This window comes from Anabrus simplex, chromosome 1 (genome assembly GCF_040414725.1).
Source record: "Anabrus simplex isolate iqAnaSimp1 chromosome 1, ASM4041472v1, whole genome shotgun sequence".
NCBI lineage: Eukaryota > Metazoa > Arthropoda > Insecta > Orthoptera > Tettigoniidae > Anabrus > Anabrus simplex.
This window is the reverse complement of record NC_090265.1, coordinates 802,940,662-802,959,183: the sequence shown is the minus strand read 5'-3', so window position 1 is coordinate 802,959,183 and position 18,522 is coordinate 802,940,662. Positions and strand designations below refer to the sequence as shown.

Sequence of the window (18,522 nt, the reverse complement as noted above, 5' to 3'; positions counted from 1 at the left end):
CCAAATTTCCAAGATGGCGGATAGTGTTCTTCAAGATGTGCTTTCTTGTAAAGAAAATCTCTCATTATAAACAAAACGGTGAAGATAAGGATCTTGATGATAGTTTAAATGATCCTGGTTACACTGAAATCCTGGAGTATGATGGAAGTTTGTTAGAAAGTAGTGAATAGATAGCTAGGAGCTGTGTTTACTATGTGGTTTTGAATTTTTGTATATAGCTATTTACGTGCTGTGATGCAAAATACCTTTTGCAGATGTATTAGTATTCATGATTATTAAATAATCATAACACATACTACTAACTGTTGCCAATGTACTGAAATTTTATTAACGTAAGTGCTTTTTGCATGTCCTTTTCGTGACTAGGTTATAACTTTTTGTACTTGTCGATGTAATAATACTTCATATGTAGCTTATAAAAATTAGTTTACTTGTCATTTCCTTAAATAATTGGGTAACTGCATCATGTGAAGTTAAAAAATAGTATGGTGACCTCTTAACCTTCTAGGCTGGATGGCTTAGGTGGTAGAGCATTGGCCTCCTGAGCTCAAGTTGGTGGGTTCGATCTCGGCTCACTCCGGTGGTATTTGAAGGTATATTTTCAGCATCGTGTTGGTAGATCTACTGGCATGTTCAAAATTCTTATGGGACATAATTCCGGCACCCCGGTGTATTTGAAAACCATGAAAGTAGTAAAACGTAAAAGCAATAACGCTATTTATTCTCTTAGTTCATTTTATTAGTCTACATTCAGCATTTTTCTTCTTTTCCTAGGGTGGTAAATAAATCACTTCAGTCAGAACTTCAGAAACTGTTGACGTTTTCTTGTATTGCTAGGTAACTACTTTCATCAGTACTGCATGTAAACAATTATAACCCCCGCATTGATCAGCACATTTAGTGTTTAACTAGCTGATGTACCCGTGCTCCGCTAAGGAATTCTCCATTGTATACAGAATTCCAGGTTAGGTAGTGTACACGTGAGCAAGATTGTAAGCAATTACATTGCTCTCAACGTTACCCTACAAACACGACGGGGAAGTCGCCAAGCATCTTTTCTCGTATGAAGACAGAGAGGGAATTTTCACTGTAATGGTAGACCCGCTTGCATACCATCAGTCACAATCAGGTTGGGGAGCTTTCATTATGATACTCTCTCCACCTGCCTTTTTACATCTTCAGAAAGACTGTCTTAGTGGTTTTCCCAACTGTAATGAATATAAATTACAATGACTTCAATAGGAATGGCGCGATTAAAAGCAATGCTTTCATATGAAATACTCAAATGAAAAACTACAAATTTTCTCACTTTTAACAAAGAGGATGAAGCTGCAGATCTAACAGCAGGGGTAGAAGAAAATAGAAATAATTCAGTAGCCAGCCCCTTTTTATCAGGAGCCAGCACATTTTTTGCAAATATACATTATGAACACCACAGGTTAGACTAGGATCAAGCTACGTATTATTTTTGAAATGTGGCATTAAGTAGTATAGTCTCAGTTTATATAAGAATGGAAATTCATATTTTAAGAGATACTAACCCAAATAATCACCAGTCACCTTCAAGGTCAGCGTCTTTTAAAATTACACTACATGTGCCTGTTTGATTTTCCACCAGTAACATTCAACTTGCTTTACAATGCAAACAAACCTTTGAAATCGGTATAGGGTTCGGGGTTTTTTTTTTTTTTTTTTTTCCCAGTATAAGATACCATGAACAATGCATTCTTATGCTGTAACATATTAGCATTCATTTTCTTGACGCACCTCGCTTAAAGTACACATTCAGGATTTTTCATGAAACTTTCAGCCTCCTGTCGGCCCCGCGGTGTAGTGGTAGCGTGCCTGCCTCTTACCCGGAAGCCCCGGATTCGATTCCCGGCCAGGGTTACGGATGTTGACGTGGATCTGAGGGCTGGTTCGAGGTCCACTCAGCCTACATGATTACAAATGAGGAGCTCTCTGACGGTGAGATGGCGGCCCCCGCCAAGAAAGCCAAGGATAACTGCTGAGAGGATTCGTCGTGCTGACCGCACGACACCTCATAATCTGCAGGCCTCCGTGCTGAGCAGCGATCGCTTGGTAGGCCAAGGCCCTTTGGGGCTGTTACACCATTTTTTCAGCCTCCTGACACTTTGAGTGAGGATAGGATTTTTCGTATGTTTTAAACGTTTCCAATTTAAATGGTCCTGAAAATTCGGATACACCTTTAGAATGTTTATCGGCAATACTACGAAAGTTACTGCATAATTTACACTTCACAATTCCTTCTTCATAGCACAGCCACGGTATTCATTCAAGATACGATTCTCTGCATTGTGTATCATTCTCATACTTCTCTGAATCAGTAACATTCAGCTTGCGTAACAATGTAACCAAACCTTCAAAATCAGTGTAGGGTCTGTTATTTTTTGCAATATGATAAGTTGCCATGTACAATGCATTCATATGCTGTGACATTAGCATTAATTTTCTTTACGCACTTCGCTGAAATTTCCGTTTGTCTGAAAATTGAAATTTCCACGTATTTTTGATTTCAAGCTGGTCATTGTCGTCCTGAACTCTAGTCGGCACTTCCATCAAGTGTTTTCTCACATTCACTCCCTTCTGTATCACTTTGTGTTACATTTACGGGCCCTACTTACGAAGAAATCTGAAAGAGTACACTGTTACTCGCATCAGTCAATTTGTGCGGTGTTGTATGTTTCATTTTGCCGGTTTTCTCAAGTATAGCACAGAAACGTAAAATGGCTTCCGAGTTCGTGGGCTTCGATGTCTGATGCTACTTTGCCAATTTTCCATAAACGCACAGGAATAAAAACAACTGTATTTATAAAGTGCAAACTGTTCAATACCAAAATGCTGTAACTAAATTAAAAGTATAAATATTGTTCGGTGAAAATGCAAGAATTGATAAACACGTCATTCCGTATGTTCTAAATGCAAAGAATGAATTCCACGGGAATTTATCAGCACTGCTTTGGAGGCAATGGTTGAGGAACGGTTAGCAACTACTGTATTTGTGGTTAGTCACGGGAAGGATGGCGGTAATGTAGTGTTTGTGGAATTATTTAACGTAGTAGTTCTCTGCATTTCTCCACAACTCTGGTCTGATCTTTGTACTTGGCTACCGATAGCTGATCATCTGTAATAGAACTCGTGTTATGATATGCCCACATGAAAGGATACTTGTTTGGTGGGTTACGATATCTCCCATGACCGCTAGGCAGCTCCCGCGCAGAACTGAAACGTCCAGTTCCAAGGTACGAAGAGCAATTACAGAATTCAAGACTCTGCCATAAGCACAGAAAATGTTTATTGCACATATTAGAATAAATGTGAGCTACAGAAAAAAGTGAAACACCACACGACTTGTTACTTTGTAAAGTAATGGAAAAGTACATGTAAGGGGACTCTGGATTTCAAAAAATAATTTTCAAAACTGAATGTGAAAATTCAGGCGTCAGGTTAAAATTTTCAGGCGCCATGGCGACTGGGCGTCCGGTATTTTTCGACCCTTGTCTAACAGTATAAAGTTCAAGAGCTGGAGTGACCAAGCCGCAGACTGCCATGAGCCGTGAACACTCTTCGTCCCTTTTCGGTTGGGAGGGGTCGAATAGTGGCGACTCCCAGGGTAAGAACTATGACCTTTTACTAATCTGTTTCTTAGGAGTACCCGATGAGTCGGAAAGTATCAATTCACTACACTGGCGGCGGAAAAATCTATCTGAATTGGAGGCAAATTTTTCCTTCATCCCAGAGGAGAAACCCCCTCTTCACTGCTAATTTGGAATAAAATGAATGTAGAATTAAATAAAAATGAAGAGGAAGAAGCTTTTCTTAAGAAACTGCTCATTTCAGGGTTAAATTTTGAGTTTAGTTTTTTTGCAAGTTGCTTTACGTCGCCCTGACACAGTTAGGTCTTATGGCGACGATGGGAGAGGAATGGGCTAGGAGTGGTTAGGAAGCGGCCGTGGCCTTAATGTACAGCCCCAGCATTTGCCTGGTGTGAAAACCATCTTCAGGGCTGTCAACTGTGGGGTTCAAACCCACTAATCTCTCGAATACTGGATACTGGCCGCAATTTGAGTTATTTAGTGAATTGTGGTGCTACAGTTTGGAATAGCCCTGATTGTAATTCTAGACCAGGCCATACTACTACTGCTACTACTCAACTAAGTGAGCCTCTCCTAACTATGCCCACTGCTCATTCAAAATAGCGCGTCAGAGTAGGGATCGAATAGCTGGAATACTATAATGAACCAGTGTGTTACGTACCAGCTGTATCAAATGTTTGAACCAGAGGAATGGCATGGTAAAGAAGAAAATTTTCTAACTCCCGGCTATTTTCCGCCAATATTCAGTCAGGCTATTATATACTTGGTACGCAGCAGTAATCCCATCTATTGGAGTTGAGAGGCAGCATATGAGACAAAGAACATCACAACAATGGTCAACGTAATGTTATTGTTGATCAATGTTATGTGCTTTCAATATTGTAGGCCTTCACATTTAGTTTTCTTCAGACTGAAATACCACTCTTATCGTAGTCGGTACGTTAAAACTGAATAAAACATAAATGACCGGAAATTGTATTCTCTATAACTTTTGTTATGTAGTACTTTTCGATAGGAGCAATAACATAGGTATTTAAAAATGACATTTTATGCACCTTCCCCTAAACTACAATTTCATCCAGGATGAATAAAATTGTTTATAGCTTAGACTGTAGCTTCTTATCCCCTGATTCTATATACCGATTTTCATTAAATTCTGTTAACCCATTTTCTCGTGACTCGGCGTTGCTATGGGCTTAGCAACAAAAAATAAAAATTCATGAATATCTATCATAGCCTGTATAGTAAAAATGTATGACGTAAATGGTCGGAAATTTAATTCTATATAACCTTGGTTATGTAGTATTTATCGATACGACCACTGATAACATAAATATTTGAGAATTAAATTTTAGACCTTCCACTCAGCGTGAATCAAGTGATTTATAGCCTAGATTGTATTGCCTCATTCTCCTACTTCACATACCTATTTTCAATGAGATAGGACCACTAATAATGTAAATATTTAAGAATTAAGTTTTAGGCCTTTCGCTAAACTACCCTTTCACTCAACGTGAACAAAAATTTTTATAGCCTATATTGTAGCGACATATTCCCGGACTTTGCATACCAATTTTAAGATAGGACCACTAATAACAAATATTTGAAAATTAAATTTTAGGCCTTCCCGTAAACTACCATTTCAATCAGCGTGAATAAAATTATTTATGTCCTAGATTGTAGCAACTTATTCCCCAACTTTGCATACCGATTTTCAATAAATTCTGTTCAGCAGTTTTCTAGTGATGCATGTACATACATACATACAGACAGAAATTATGTGAAAGTAAAAAGTGCATTTCCTTGTTACTGTGGACATGACAGATACAGAAATGCCATTCTTTACAGAAATGCCATTCTTTTCAAATTCTGAGCAATGTACAGACAAAAATATATATACTCCAATTACCTGTAATGCTGATTCTGTATGCATCTTTTCCTCCAGGATGTTATAAAGGATTATACATACCATTGTATTGAGCAAGATGTTTCAAAGATTAAACATTTTAGCAGTAAATATTTTGTGAAAATTCATTCCTTTATATCTCAAAACTTACAAAATGTGGGTTGTCATTATTACCCTGAAGTCTTCATATTATTAACAGAGAGGAAAAACTTGTTATATAATTATACAGCCATGCAAAGTAAGCTAACCATATTAAAATACTATACTATATTACACAGTATTTTAACTACCTACTGGTACCTTTCTCGTGGTCAGTGGATGAGCAGAATTACAAAGGCAGTATAGTGTCGACAGTTAATTTACACTGGACCTTATTTGAGGTAAGTACTGTAAGAGGATTAAGATTGAAATACTCTATAAATTAATAATGTGGATTTGTGTAACATTTACATCCTTTTCCAGAGTGTTTTTACATACATAAGCTGTTTCTCATGATTTACACTTTACCCCACTCACACCGGTATTCCTTGGGTCCCTTGAAAAGTCTAAAGGTAGGGTAATACTGTAGGTGACTTATCTCAAAAGTAATCTCGAAAATTACACAAGCACTTGTCCCACTGTTTTGAATACCTTGCTCTCAAAACTCCTTTGGCAGAGATCAAAACCAGTTGCAAACATTGTCAGAGTAAAAGCCTCAGATGATATAAATTATTGCCCTTAGATTTCTATAAATTTGGTCCTTTTGACAAAGGCATCGAAGAATCGGAACTACTACTCGGGCAATGTAGTTATGGACAATGTGGGAAACTGGTTTCAATCTTGGCCAAAGGAGTTCTTCGAGCAGGGTATTCTTCGCGCGTGCGCATACATACATACATACATACATACATACATACATACATACATACATACATACATACATACTCACTTGTTCTCCCAGAATTAAGCGTGAGCTTTTGATTGTATGCTTATATTCTGTTTGTCATTTTTGAAAACCAATCAAAGTAATCCATATTAGAATGGAGATAATTATAGTGTTCACTATTGTAAGATAGTTGCTCAAATTCAGCTTTGTTGCCTCAGTCAGATATAGTGCAGTATTTGTGAGTATTCCTCCTGAAGAATTAAGTCTAAAGTTATAAAGTGTCTTTCTGGACTACAACCATTAACTTAAGTTACTCCCTTTATTCGAACTTTATTTTAAAGGAATTTGATTTCAGTGAGAGCAGCATGTTTGTGGCTAAACGCCGCTTTATCCTCAAGACATGTGGCACCACTACACCTCTTCAGTGTTTGAAACCCTTGTTACGTCTTGCTGAACAATATGGAGGCTTTGATGAAGTAGAAGACATCTTCTATTCCCGCAAGAACTTCAAACGACCAGATCTCCAATTGAATCCACACCAAGATTTTGAGCAAGAGGTTTCTCTGCTTGACACATTCTTTGAAGGTATGTAAACATTCTTGTGTATAGTGCATTTTAAAAGTATGAAATCTTTTAAAAATTTTCTTATAGTAATATTCAAATCTTATTAATTTCAGTTGAATTTTTGTTTGGCTAGCCCAAACATTCATTAGAATTTCTTTTAATGAGAACGTTTTATGTAATCCCTCTGATTTTCATTGGTTAAGTATGATGCTAATTATCATTGCATATACAGAGTAGTTGGAAAGAACTCTTTGAAATGTGTAGGCCTACTGTTATTTTCTCAATTTACTTTCTTGATGAAAAATAGACCATCGTGAGACCGGTTAGTTTTACCCTACTGATGACTGGTCGTTGCGATAGTAATCCTGCTCAGTACGAGAGGAACCGCAGGTTCGGATATTTGGTTCACGCACTCGGTCGAGCAGCTCGTGGTGCGAAGCCACCATCCGTGGGATTAAGCCTGAACGCCTCTAAGGCCGAATCCCTTCTAGCCAATGTTGGCAACGATATCTCTCTCGAGTCCCGTGAGTCGAAAGGCTCCAAACAATGTGACTTTAATAGGCGCGTCTCGTCAGTGGGGCGCGCCATACAGGCCCTGTGACTTTGCCGAATGGAGCAAATCTGGCGGTCGTGTCGGGATTTATCCCTTCCGTCCGTCCGCCTGCTCCTAGCGGTCAATCATGGGTATACCTCTGTTCGATGTCGGGACTCGGAATCGTCTGTAGACGACTTAGGTACCGGGCGGGGTGTTGTACTCGGTAGAGTAGTTGCCACGCTGCGATCTGTTGAGACTCAGCCCTAGGTAAATTGTTACTTTCTATGCATTATAAAAGCCACAAACTATATCAAAACTCTTCTCAGAGGACTGCTTAGAATGTAATGTTCAAGACAAACTTGAAAGTCAAGAGATTCTCGGTTATAAACTAAGGAAGCCTTGGGCCAAATAAAAATGAATAGATTGTGTAAATGCAGAACTGTTTAAATTGATGGGTGTTCAAAGTGACTTCTTCTTTTCGAGGCTGTTCAGCCCCAAATGGAGGAAGAAGTTTGTGAAATTTGGTTTGGGTTTAGTAACAGTCTGGTCTCCAAAGTTTGAGTTCAGAAATGACCAAGCAATTGAAGTGCGGTTTGGGTCGTGTAGCTGTCAGCTAGCAGTCGGGAATTGGTGGGTTCGAACCCCACGGTCGGTAGCCCTGAAGATCGTTTTCTGTGGTTTCCCATTTTCACACCAGGAAAATGCTGGGGCTGTACCTTAATTAAGGCCACAGCCACTTCCTCCCCACACCTAGTCATTTCCTATCCCATCATCACCATAAGACCTATCTGTGTCAGGGCTACGTAAAGCAAAAAAGTTCAGAAATGTCTTGACCAACTACAAAGTTTCCTGTTGCTTCATAGATTATGAAATAGCTTTTGGCATTGTGATTCTCTAATGTCGGCTGAAACTTATTACACTGGTATTACAAATCTGTTCATACCAAACTATGCGATGTTCAGGAGAGTTCTTCTAGTAAGGGGTTGAAATATATACAATGATTCAGGATTGATTTTAATTCACATTTTGCCTTCTGAGCCAGAGTTAGATAGTTGGATTCCATCTTAGTCCAGTAGTATTTGAAGGCATTCAAATGAGCCTGCCTTTTGTGGGTAGATATACTTGCTCTTAGAAAAATTCCAACCTCCTGTGAGTGGGGGACGCAGACGAAGAAGATACCCACAGTATCCCCTGCCTGTCGTAAGAGGCGACTAAAAGGATCATCAAATTAGAATCATAATTCTACTTGTAATTAGTACCTCTACGTGGGGAACACCATGGGTCTCTTACTTGCGCGTAGTTCCACTAGGTTATGCACATGATAGGTTTGTGCTTAGTAGCGACAGTGTGTGCTTTCGGCTTTTACAGTACCTGTGATTAGTACTACATCATAGGATAGAAACTTCATGGTTTCGATCTGTATTGAATTGTGATCACAATAATTATTGTCGTAATGGTCCACCTTTTCAATACTATAATATGCAATATTTTTTTATTACATTACTAAACTACGGACTAGTTTCGGCCTTGGCTGGCCATCTTCAGCCTTAATGTAATATATCTAATAACTAAACAATTGTACAAACACACAATTGACATTAAAATGTTGGATAAAGTATTTTCAACTTTTACACATAGTTTATCCCAGATTTTACTGTCAATTGTGTGTTTGTACATTTTAGTTATTAGATATATTACATTAAGGATGAGGATGCCAGCCAAGGCCGAAACTAGTCCCTGGTTTATATCGTTCTCCATATGCGATTTCTTATTTTACGAAATAAAAATATCACATGAGAACATGTTCACTTATATCTGAGCAACTTTATTGTCACTACGAAACTTATCCTAGTTTCGTCAGTCACTCTTTTCATTCACTGGTTAACTTTTTTTATTCCTCCCGGACTAACAATCGCTCCTCTAAATCAACCTACAAAGAATATATAATGTATAATTTCGAATACTACCCCCACTGTTTTTTTCGAAAATATCTCTTACAAATTTGAGTGTGGGTCTTATTTAAAATATTGGGAAATTTATCTTTATGAATGCACGTAAATCGGGCATCACCATGGCGCGGCTTGGCAATATTGCTCTCTCTGCTCTCAGTTTACGCTACTTCCGCACTTGGATTTAAAGATAAAAATAAAAATTTCATTGTTCCGTATTGAAATTATTAACATTAAAAATTAAATAATTGAAGTTCAACCAATTCAATACATAAAAGAAAGAAATGTAGTAATTACATTCTTATTTAAATGGGACCGGTTTCAACCCTAGTCCAGGTCATCATCAGCCGTAAAAACAAGTAGACGAAATCACACAATGTTTATGAATATTGGAGAAATGGGTCAGTTTCACACTCTGTCAGGCACAAAGTCACAATACTATCAAATAATATATGAAGATTATAAATAAACTTGAAGTCGCAGACGAATAGATTTGTAGAAGCAAACCACCAGTTCCCGGTGATCAGCGCGGCACATTCAAGGTCATGCGCTGCGGTCTCGAACGCCAAAGTAGAGTGGAGAATGTCTTGAAGGTCCAATATTTGTCTCGGTTGCGGGAAGTTAAGTACGTATATAAAAAATATACGACGCAAATCAGTATAATTGAATGAGAACTTGTGCTCCTGCTAAGTTCTTGGAAAACAGTTGACTTGAAAAAACAGTTGACCTGGAAAAGGCGTTTGAAAGTGGTGGTATTTATCAGCCTCGGAAAGGGGAGGGTGTACCCTGCTAAAAGACATGCAGTTCTTGTGCTGGGGGAGCTGTGGTAAGTGGGCAAACCAACAACTAATATTATGAAGATAGGAATAATAAATGTTATGACCCTGACAGGAAAATCAGAAGAGTTGATTGATTTTATGGAAAAAGAGAATGTTGCAATGATAGGACTGAGTGAATTCAAGTGGAGGGAAAAGGTAGTGAAGAGGATGAGTAGGGGTACATCCTATAATGGAGTGGAGGAGGTAAGGCAAAGAATGGAGTAGGAGTGATTGTTAACAAAATCCTGGATGAAAATTTGGATAGGGTAGACGACATAAGTGATAGAATAATCGGAGTACGACTGAGGACGGAAGTAGCTTAAGATTTCATCCAAGTTTTTGCACCCGAAACTGGAAACTGAGGTCAATATAATAATTCTCTGAGACACTCGGAAGTAATCAATGTGGAAGCGAGTCATGGGAGACCTCAATGCGTAGGTTGGAAACGACAGAATTGGTAAAGAACAAGTGATTGGTCCATTTGGATATGGTGAAAAAAACAGCATGGGAGACAAGATGATCGAAATTTGTAAGAGAAAAGGAGTGATTGTAGTAACAATTTGTTTAGAGAAAAGAATAATAGATCACTAGATATGGATTGGGTGAAAGAACAAAAAAGGTACTGAATTTTTTTGTTGAGGAAATAAATCATGAACAGTTAATGGATATAACAGCACTACCGGGTGAGCCATTTGATGGAGGCACAGAGTAGTGGTAGAAAAATTGCAAGTAAAAGAAATAAAGACAGAAGAAAATAAAAGTGAGAAAATTAACAGATGAAATAACTGAGGAGAAATTTTGGGAGGAATTAAAACAGCACATTCCTATATCAGAAATATAAAATGTAGAACGGGCAAATTTTAAAAACACATTTGTAAGCTCTGCAGAGAAGCTTTGTGGCAGAATTTTGGTGAGTGACAGAAAAGGATGCCCCTTAGTGGAATGAGGTGAAGAAGGTTGTTAAACGAAGGAAGAAAGAAAGCATGGCAAGAATGGAATAGATAGGAAAGATGTAAGATTGAGTATCAGGAAATTAAATGTGTTAAAAAAAAAAAAGAAAAAAGTGGTAAATGAGGAAAAGAAAAAATATTTGCAGAAATTCACACAAGAGTTGGAAAAGGATGTAAATGGTGGGATAAGGATGTCATATGAATTGATAAAAATAGACAAAAAAATTACATAAAACAAGTGAGGGAAAAGTGGAAATATAATAACTAAGCTGAGGATTTATAGGCACTAAAAATACCCAAAATAGGCAGGCAAATATGCACTTAAAAATCACAATATATGCACTAAAATGGCAAAAATAGGCACTAAAAACCAACCCGAATATACCATCTGCTTACCATTTAAAATCATGTGAATCATGACACTTCGTTCTCAGCTGAAGGGTTTACGCCAAGGAACAAGTGACCACCAAAATCATGAGTAGGTAAAAGTAATAATAATTCTTCTTTTATGACCATATAGGATCACTTTAGTCAGTCCGTTGTTCAGGTGTCTTTGAAGGGCTTGTTTGGGCTTTGCGGTCCTCCCAGTACTTCTTCAGACGCTCCGATCTTCGTGCCCTTTCCTCAGTTGAAAATGTGCCTGTTGTTGGTTTGTTTTGTGTAAAGGTAAAGCGGAGGTTTGTATTCTTGAGTTTTGTATTCAATTTTATCTTATTTGTGGTGTCTTCTGTTGTAAGGCCTATTTCCTTCAGATCCTCTCTTCTCTGATCCATTTACATCCTGTTTTGGTATTTTTTGAGACGAGATTGTGTTGTACTAGTTGTTTCAGAAGTCTCGAGTCCTGCATCCTCATGATATGTTCAAAGAATCCCAGTCTCCTCTTACGCATAGTATCTGTAATGGGTTTTAGTTCTTTGTACACGACTTTGTTAGGTATTAACCGCTACTGTCCATCTTTCTGGTATTTTTTGTTGATGCAGGTTCTTCCAATCCTCCTTTCAATTTTCTGAAGTCTGTCAGTCTTCGATTGTTGATTCAGGTGAAAGAGTGTTTCTGCTGCATATGTAGCTTCTGGTTTTATAACTGTGTTTTAGTGTTTTATTTTTGTATTTATTGATAGACATTTCTTCTTGTAGATATCCCATGTTAACTTTTGTGCTTTAGCTAATCTATTTGTTCTTATTTGGATTTAGATTTTTTCATTTAGGTTATGTGTTATTACTTCTCCAAGATATTTAAATTGAGTTACTATTTTGATTTTATTACCATTTATGGTGACTTCTTTTAGCTGTGTTGGTTTTTGCAGCATAATTTCTGTTTTTTTCAAATTATATTTTGAGGCCAATTTTATTTGCAATGTTTTGAAGTTCTGTTATCTGGATTTTTGGTTTTTTCATGTCCACTGCTAGTAATGCTAAATCGTCAGCAAAACCCAGGCAATTTGATTTGATTTTTCGGTCAATATTTTGGGGGGACATTTCCTAAACCATTCTTCCATTACCATTTCTAGAGCACAGTTAAATAATAGTGGTGAGAGCCCATCTCCCTGCCTTAGCCCAGTTTTAATTTCAAATGTCTCTGATGTTTCACCCCTAAACATCACTTTTGATTTGGTGTTAGTGAGAGTCAATTTTATCATGTTTATTAATTTGGGGTGTAGTCCAAGGTGTCTTAAAATTTTAAACAGAGATTCTCTGTGGATGCAATCATAAACTTTCTTGAAATCTACAAATGTCATCACCATATCTCTATTTCTTCTCCTGTTATAGTCCATTATCAACTTAAGACTCATGATCTGATCAGGACAGCTCCTCCAGGGTCTGAAACCTCCTTGATATTCTCCTAGTTCTTTCTCAAGTTGTAAACTTATCCTATTAAGGATGATTATTGAAAATATTTTGTATGTTATGTCTAGGAGCGAATTTCCCCTGTAGTTATTAGGGTCGGTTTTATCTCCTTTTTTGTGCAGTGGATGAATGAGGGCTGTTGTCCAGTGTTCTGGTAGTTCTTCTTTAATCCAGATAGACAAGTTGTTGATGGAGGGCAACTTTTGCTGATGCTCCTGCATATTTCCAGATTTCCGCAAAGGTCTGATCTTCTCCTGGCGCTTAGTAGTTTTTTAATTTATTCACAGCTTGGTAGACTTCCTTTATTGTGGGGGGATTGATGTTCTCTGGTGATGTTTTTATCGGGGTGTTGGTGTCCAAATGAATGAGTTCTGTAGGTTCCTCACAATTTAAAAGCTTGTTGAAATGTTTAGCCTGAATTTCTGCATTGTCTTTGTTATGGGCCAGCTTACCATCTTCATCCTTCATCAGTAGGGTCGGGGGTTCATATTTTTGGAGCTGCTTTCTGAAGGTTTTGTAATAGTCCCTGGATTGAGTTTTATTGAATTGTTCTTCAATTAACTGCAGGGTGTCCTTATGATGTTTTCTTTTTATTCTTAAGACTTGGGTAGTTTCTTTTCTGTTTTGCTAGATTTTGATAGGATATTTCTGTTTTTTGGGACTGATGTAATAGCCATGCCTGATGTCTTTTCTCCACTGTTTCATCACATTCACTGTTCCACCATTGGTGTTTTTTACGTGGTTTAATTGGAGCCAGGTCTTCTGCAATTTGTTTAAGGTTGTGTACTAAGTCTTGTAAGTTTATCTGTGATTTTTATTTTTTCAGTTGCTTTCTGGTAATTTTTATTCTTGTTCAGCTGGGTAGGATCTATTTTTCTTTTAGTTTTAAGGGCTTGCTTTTGTTGCCTCCTCTGGAGAGTGAGTTTAATTTTAATCTTAACTACGTAGTGATCTGAACCAGTGTCTATTCCTTGGAGGACTTTGACGTTATAGATCTCTTTGTGGTGGTATTTGTCCATGCAGACGTGATCCAGTTGCCATTCTCCTTTGGTGTAGTCAGGGTGTTTCGATGTTTTAAGTTTTTGAGGTTTCCTCTTAAAACATGTAGATTTTGAGATTAAATTATGGTTTCTACACAGGTCAACAAGTCTCTCCATTTTTGTTTTCTTGTGTGCTGGCCATTTTCCGATGATGCCACGGTATTTTCTTTCTCTGCCTAGTTGAGCGTTGAAGTCGCCTATTAATAATTTTATATGGAGTTTTTGGATGTTATCTATGGTCTGGTCCAATAGGTCCCAAAATTCTCCTGTTTCTTCCTGGTCTTTTGAGTTGTTTTTATCATTAGTGGGAGCATGGGCATTTATTATAGTATAGATTTTATTAGATGTTTTTAAGGTGGGCGTTGAGAGTCGTGGAGACTGTGATCTGAATTCTTGAACTGAGTTTATTATTAAGGCGGACCAAAAATCCTGTTCCAAATTGTGGGACATTCATCACTCTCCTCCCGGGTATACCTTCATAAAGTCTGTACCCTTGAGATTCCAAGGCATCCTGGTCAGTGTTTCTAATTTCCTGTAATCCCATGATAAGAATTTTGTGTTGGTCCATTATGTTGATCGCTTTTAGTTTACCGGTTTGCATGAGTGAGTTTATATTGTGTGTAGAGAAGTATGTTATCTGTTTTGGTTTGATTCTTGATTTTGTCTCGTTCGTGTATGTGGTACTGGGGTATTTCCGTGCCTCCGACTTCACAGTATCTTTCAGATGGCAGCCGACCGTATCCGAATGCTGCCTTCTCTGAACTCTTGGTTCCGGTGGAGTATTCCTTAAGACCTTCCATGGTTGACTGTCAAGGTGTCACCTGTGTGGGACTAGGTCCCGAATTACAACTCTGGATGTGATCTAGTGAGGTGATAATGAGGCCGCTCCTCTGGAGTACAGACACATTATTATTATTATTATTATTATTATTATTATTATTATTATTATTATTATTATTATTATTATTACAATTGAAGACACTTATCACTTACCTCTTACAGACATGTTACAATGGACAGCCAGATATTATTCCAAATTTTGCACATTAATTCTTTGCCTGTTGTCAGTTAATATATTTTTAAATTGTGAAAGTGAACTTTCCACTTCACATGAGGTCAGGAGACAGTATGTAAAAGCAGCTAGCTCTGCTGGGGTGAAACCTGGTAGTGGTTGTGTTGCGTTGTTCCCTGCGAGAACAGCAGCGATGGCCAGAGCATCCTTCCAGCCGGGATTCCTCTGCATTAAGCTACGAAATTTGGCACTGATCTTAGCTGCTATCGGTCCATTAAGGTTAACCATTGTCACCACCACCTCACGAACAATCCCTATGGCCTTCACAAGAGGAATTTTTCAGTCTTCCAGCTGCTTTATTTTGGAAGGTAGCTGTTCCAAATTTGAAGAAATGTGAGACCACTGAAAATCTGCAGGTTGGCCAGTGCAGCCTTAGCTTCTATAATGCTTACTTTATCTTCATTAAAACTGTCCACCACCTGCAGAATTTCATTTATGCTGAATATCATTTATACAGTGTAATATGTGTTACACTTTCTAAAATAACTGCACTAATACACTGCCGATGCAGAATAGAACTGCACGATTTGTCCTTCGGCATTTGCTCGAGAAATTATTGCACTCTGTTTAGAGGATGGAAAGCACCGCCCGCTATTTCCTCCCTGACACCTGCAACTATATTACACCAATGTATGTGGTGCACTAACAATTTGGCTTTAACAAATATATTTAAGAGTCCAGGAATTCCAAAATCACTTGCCGCTTAGCACAAAACGAGTAAACTGATGTGTAAACAGCTCTTCCCACCGTGCTCTTTCTCTCTCTCTACCCCCACTTCCCCAACAGGGTGCAGATTCAAGGCCACCTCGCTCCAAGCAGAATCAGAAGATAGAACGCTGTTGTCCTCTTAATCTCATTTAAGTGCCTGTCTTTGGTAGCTACCTTTCAGTAGCTATCTGGTCAAGAAAACTAACAAAGTAGAGATGGGTGGAAAAATACAAATTAAACTTAATATTTGTCGTTTTAGACACTTAACATGCAAATATCTTCAAAATAGGCATGAATGCACAAAATAGGCATTTATTGGCACTATAAAACCCATGTATTTCCTTTGTAAATCGACTGAAACAGATTTTAGACTTGTAAGCTTAAGATTCTGGTTTGAGGATAAAAATAGGCATTTATGACGAAATCCTCACCCTAATAACAGATCCAGAGGAGATAAAGAATGGGTGCAAAGATACATACATGCGTACGTACATACATCATCATTATAGACTGTTTTGCCTTTCAGCGTTCAGTCTGCAAGCCTCTGAGAATTTACTAAACGTTGCCACAATCTCGATTTGCAACTAGTGTTGTGGCCTCATTTAGTTCTATACCTCTAATCTTTAAATCATTAGAAACAGAGTCTAACCATCGTCGTCTTGGTCTCCCTCTACTTCTCTTACCCTCCATAGCAGAGTCCGTTATTCTCCTAGGTAACCTATCCTCCATTTGCCTCACATGACCCCACCATCGAAGCCGGTTTATGCGTACAGCTTCATCCATAGAGTTCATTCTTAAATGAGCCTTTATCTCCTCATTCAAAGTACCCTCCTGCCATTGTTCCCACCTGCTTGTACCTGCAATCATTCTTGCTACTTTCATGTCTGTTATTTCTAACTTAGAAGATATCCTGAGTCCGCCCAGGTTTCGCTCCCGTAAAGCAAAGTTGGTCTGAAAACAGACGGATGTAAAGATGGTTTCGTCTAGGGGCTGACTTCCTTCTTACAGAATACTGCTGATCGCAACTGCGAGCTCACTGCATTAGCTTTACTACACCTTGATTCAATCTCGCTTACTATATTACAATCCTGGGAGAACACACGACCTAAATACTTGAAATTATCGACCTGTTCTAGCTTTATATCACCAATCTGACATTCAATTCTGTTGACTTTCTTACCTACTAACATCAATTTAGTCTTCGAGAGGCTAATTTTCATACCATATACATTGCACCTATTTTCAAGTTCCAAGATATTAAGACTGCAGGTTTTCGGCACAGTCTGCCATTAAGACCAAGTCGTCAGCATAGGCCAAACTGCTTACTACATTTCCACCTAACTGAATCCCTCCCTGCAATTTTATACCTTTCAGCAGATGATCCATGTAAACTACGAACAGCAAAGATGAAAGATTAGCCTTGTCTAACCCCTGTAAGTACCCTGAACCAAGAACTCATTCTACCATCAATTCTCACTGAAGCCCAATTGTCAACATAAATGCCTTTGATTTTAATAATCTACCTTTAATTCCATAGTCCCCCAGTGTAGTGAACATCTTTTCCCTCGGTACCCTGTCATATGCTTTCTCTAGATCTACGAAACATAAACACAACTGCCTATTCCTCTCGTAGCATTTTTCAATTACCTGGCGCATACTGAAAATCTGATCCTGACAGCCTCTCTGTGGTCTGAAACCACACTGGTTTTCATCCAACTTCCTCTCAACGACTGATCGCACCCTCCCTTCCAAGATGCCAGTGAATACTTTGCCTGGTATACTAATCAATGAGATACTTAGATAGTTGTTGCAATCCTTCTTGTTCCCTTGCTTATAGATAGGTGCAATTACTGCTTTTGTCCAATCTGAAGGTACCTTACCAATACACTACGCTAATTTTACTACTCTATGAAGCCATTTCATCCCTCCCTTCCCACTATACTTCACGATTTCTGGTCTAATTTCATCTATTCCTGCTGCCTTATGGCAATGGAGTTTATTTACCATCGTTTCCACTTCTTCAAGCTTAATTTCACCATCATTTTCCTCCTCCCCATGAGCTTGGCTGTCAGAAACACCACCCGGATGATTTCCTTTTATATTGAGATGATGTTCAAAATATTCCCTCCACCTATCCAGTGATTCCCTGGGCTCTATTATGAGTTCATCTCAATTACTCAAAACACTGTTCATTTACTTTTTCCCTCCCTTCCGAAGATTCTTTATTACTGTAAAGAAAGGTTTCCCTGCTGCCTGACCTAGCCTTTCCAGGTTATTACCAAAATCTTCCCATGACTTCTTTTTGGATTCAACAACTATTTCTTTTGCTCTGTTTCTTTCATCTACTTACAAATCCCTGTCTGCCTTGGCCCTTGTTTGGCGCCATTTCTGATAAGCCTTCTTTTTACGTTTACAGGCTGCTCTCGCTTCACCATTCCACCAAGATGTTCGCCTTTTCCCATCTTTACACACAGTTGTTCCTAGGCATTCCCTTGCTGTGTCTACTACAGCATCCCTGTATGCCACCCATTCACTTTTTATATCCTGAACCTGCTTACTGTCTACTGTTCGAAGCTTCTCACTAATCATATCCATGTACTTTTGTCTAATTTCCTCGTCCTGGAGATTTTCTACCCTTATTCGCTTGCAGA

The 18,522-nt window shown here is 38.3% G+C and overlaps 1 protein-coding gene across 1 annotated transcript in view; it reads left to right on the top strand.

Moving 5' to 3' along the window:
• Window positions 1-18,522, top strand: part of SamDC (S-adenosylmethionine decarboxylase) — a 122,343-nt gene that overhangs the window by 36,349 nt on the left and 67,472 nt on the right. The window contains exon 3 of the mRNA XM_067136317.2: window positions 6,744-6,973. Within this exon, the coding sequence (XP_066992418.2) occupies window positions 6,744-6,973 (230 nt within the window). The remainder of the gene's footprint in view (window positions 1-6,743; window positions 6,974-18,522) is intronic.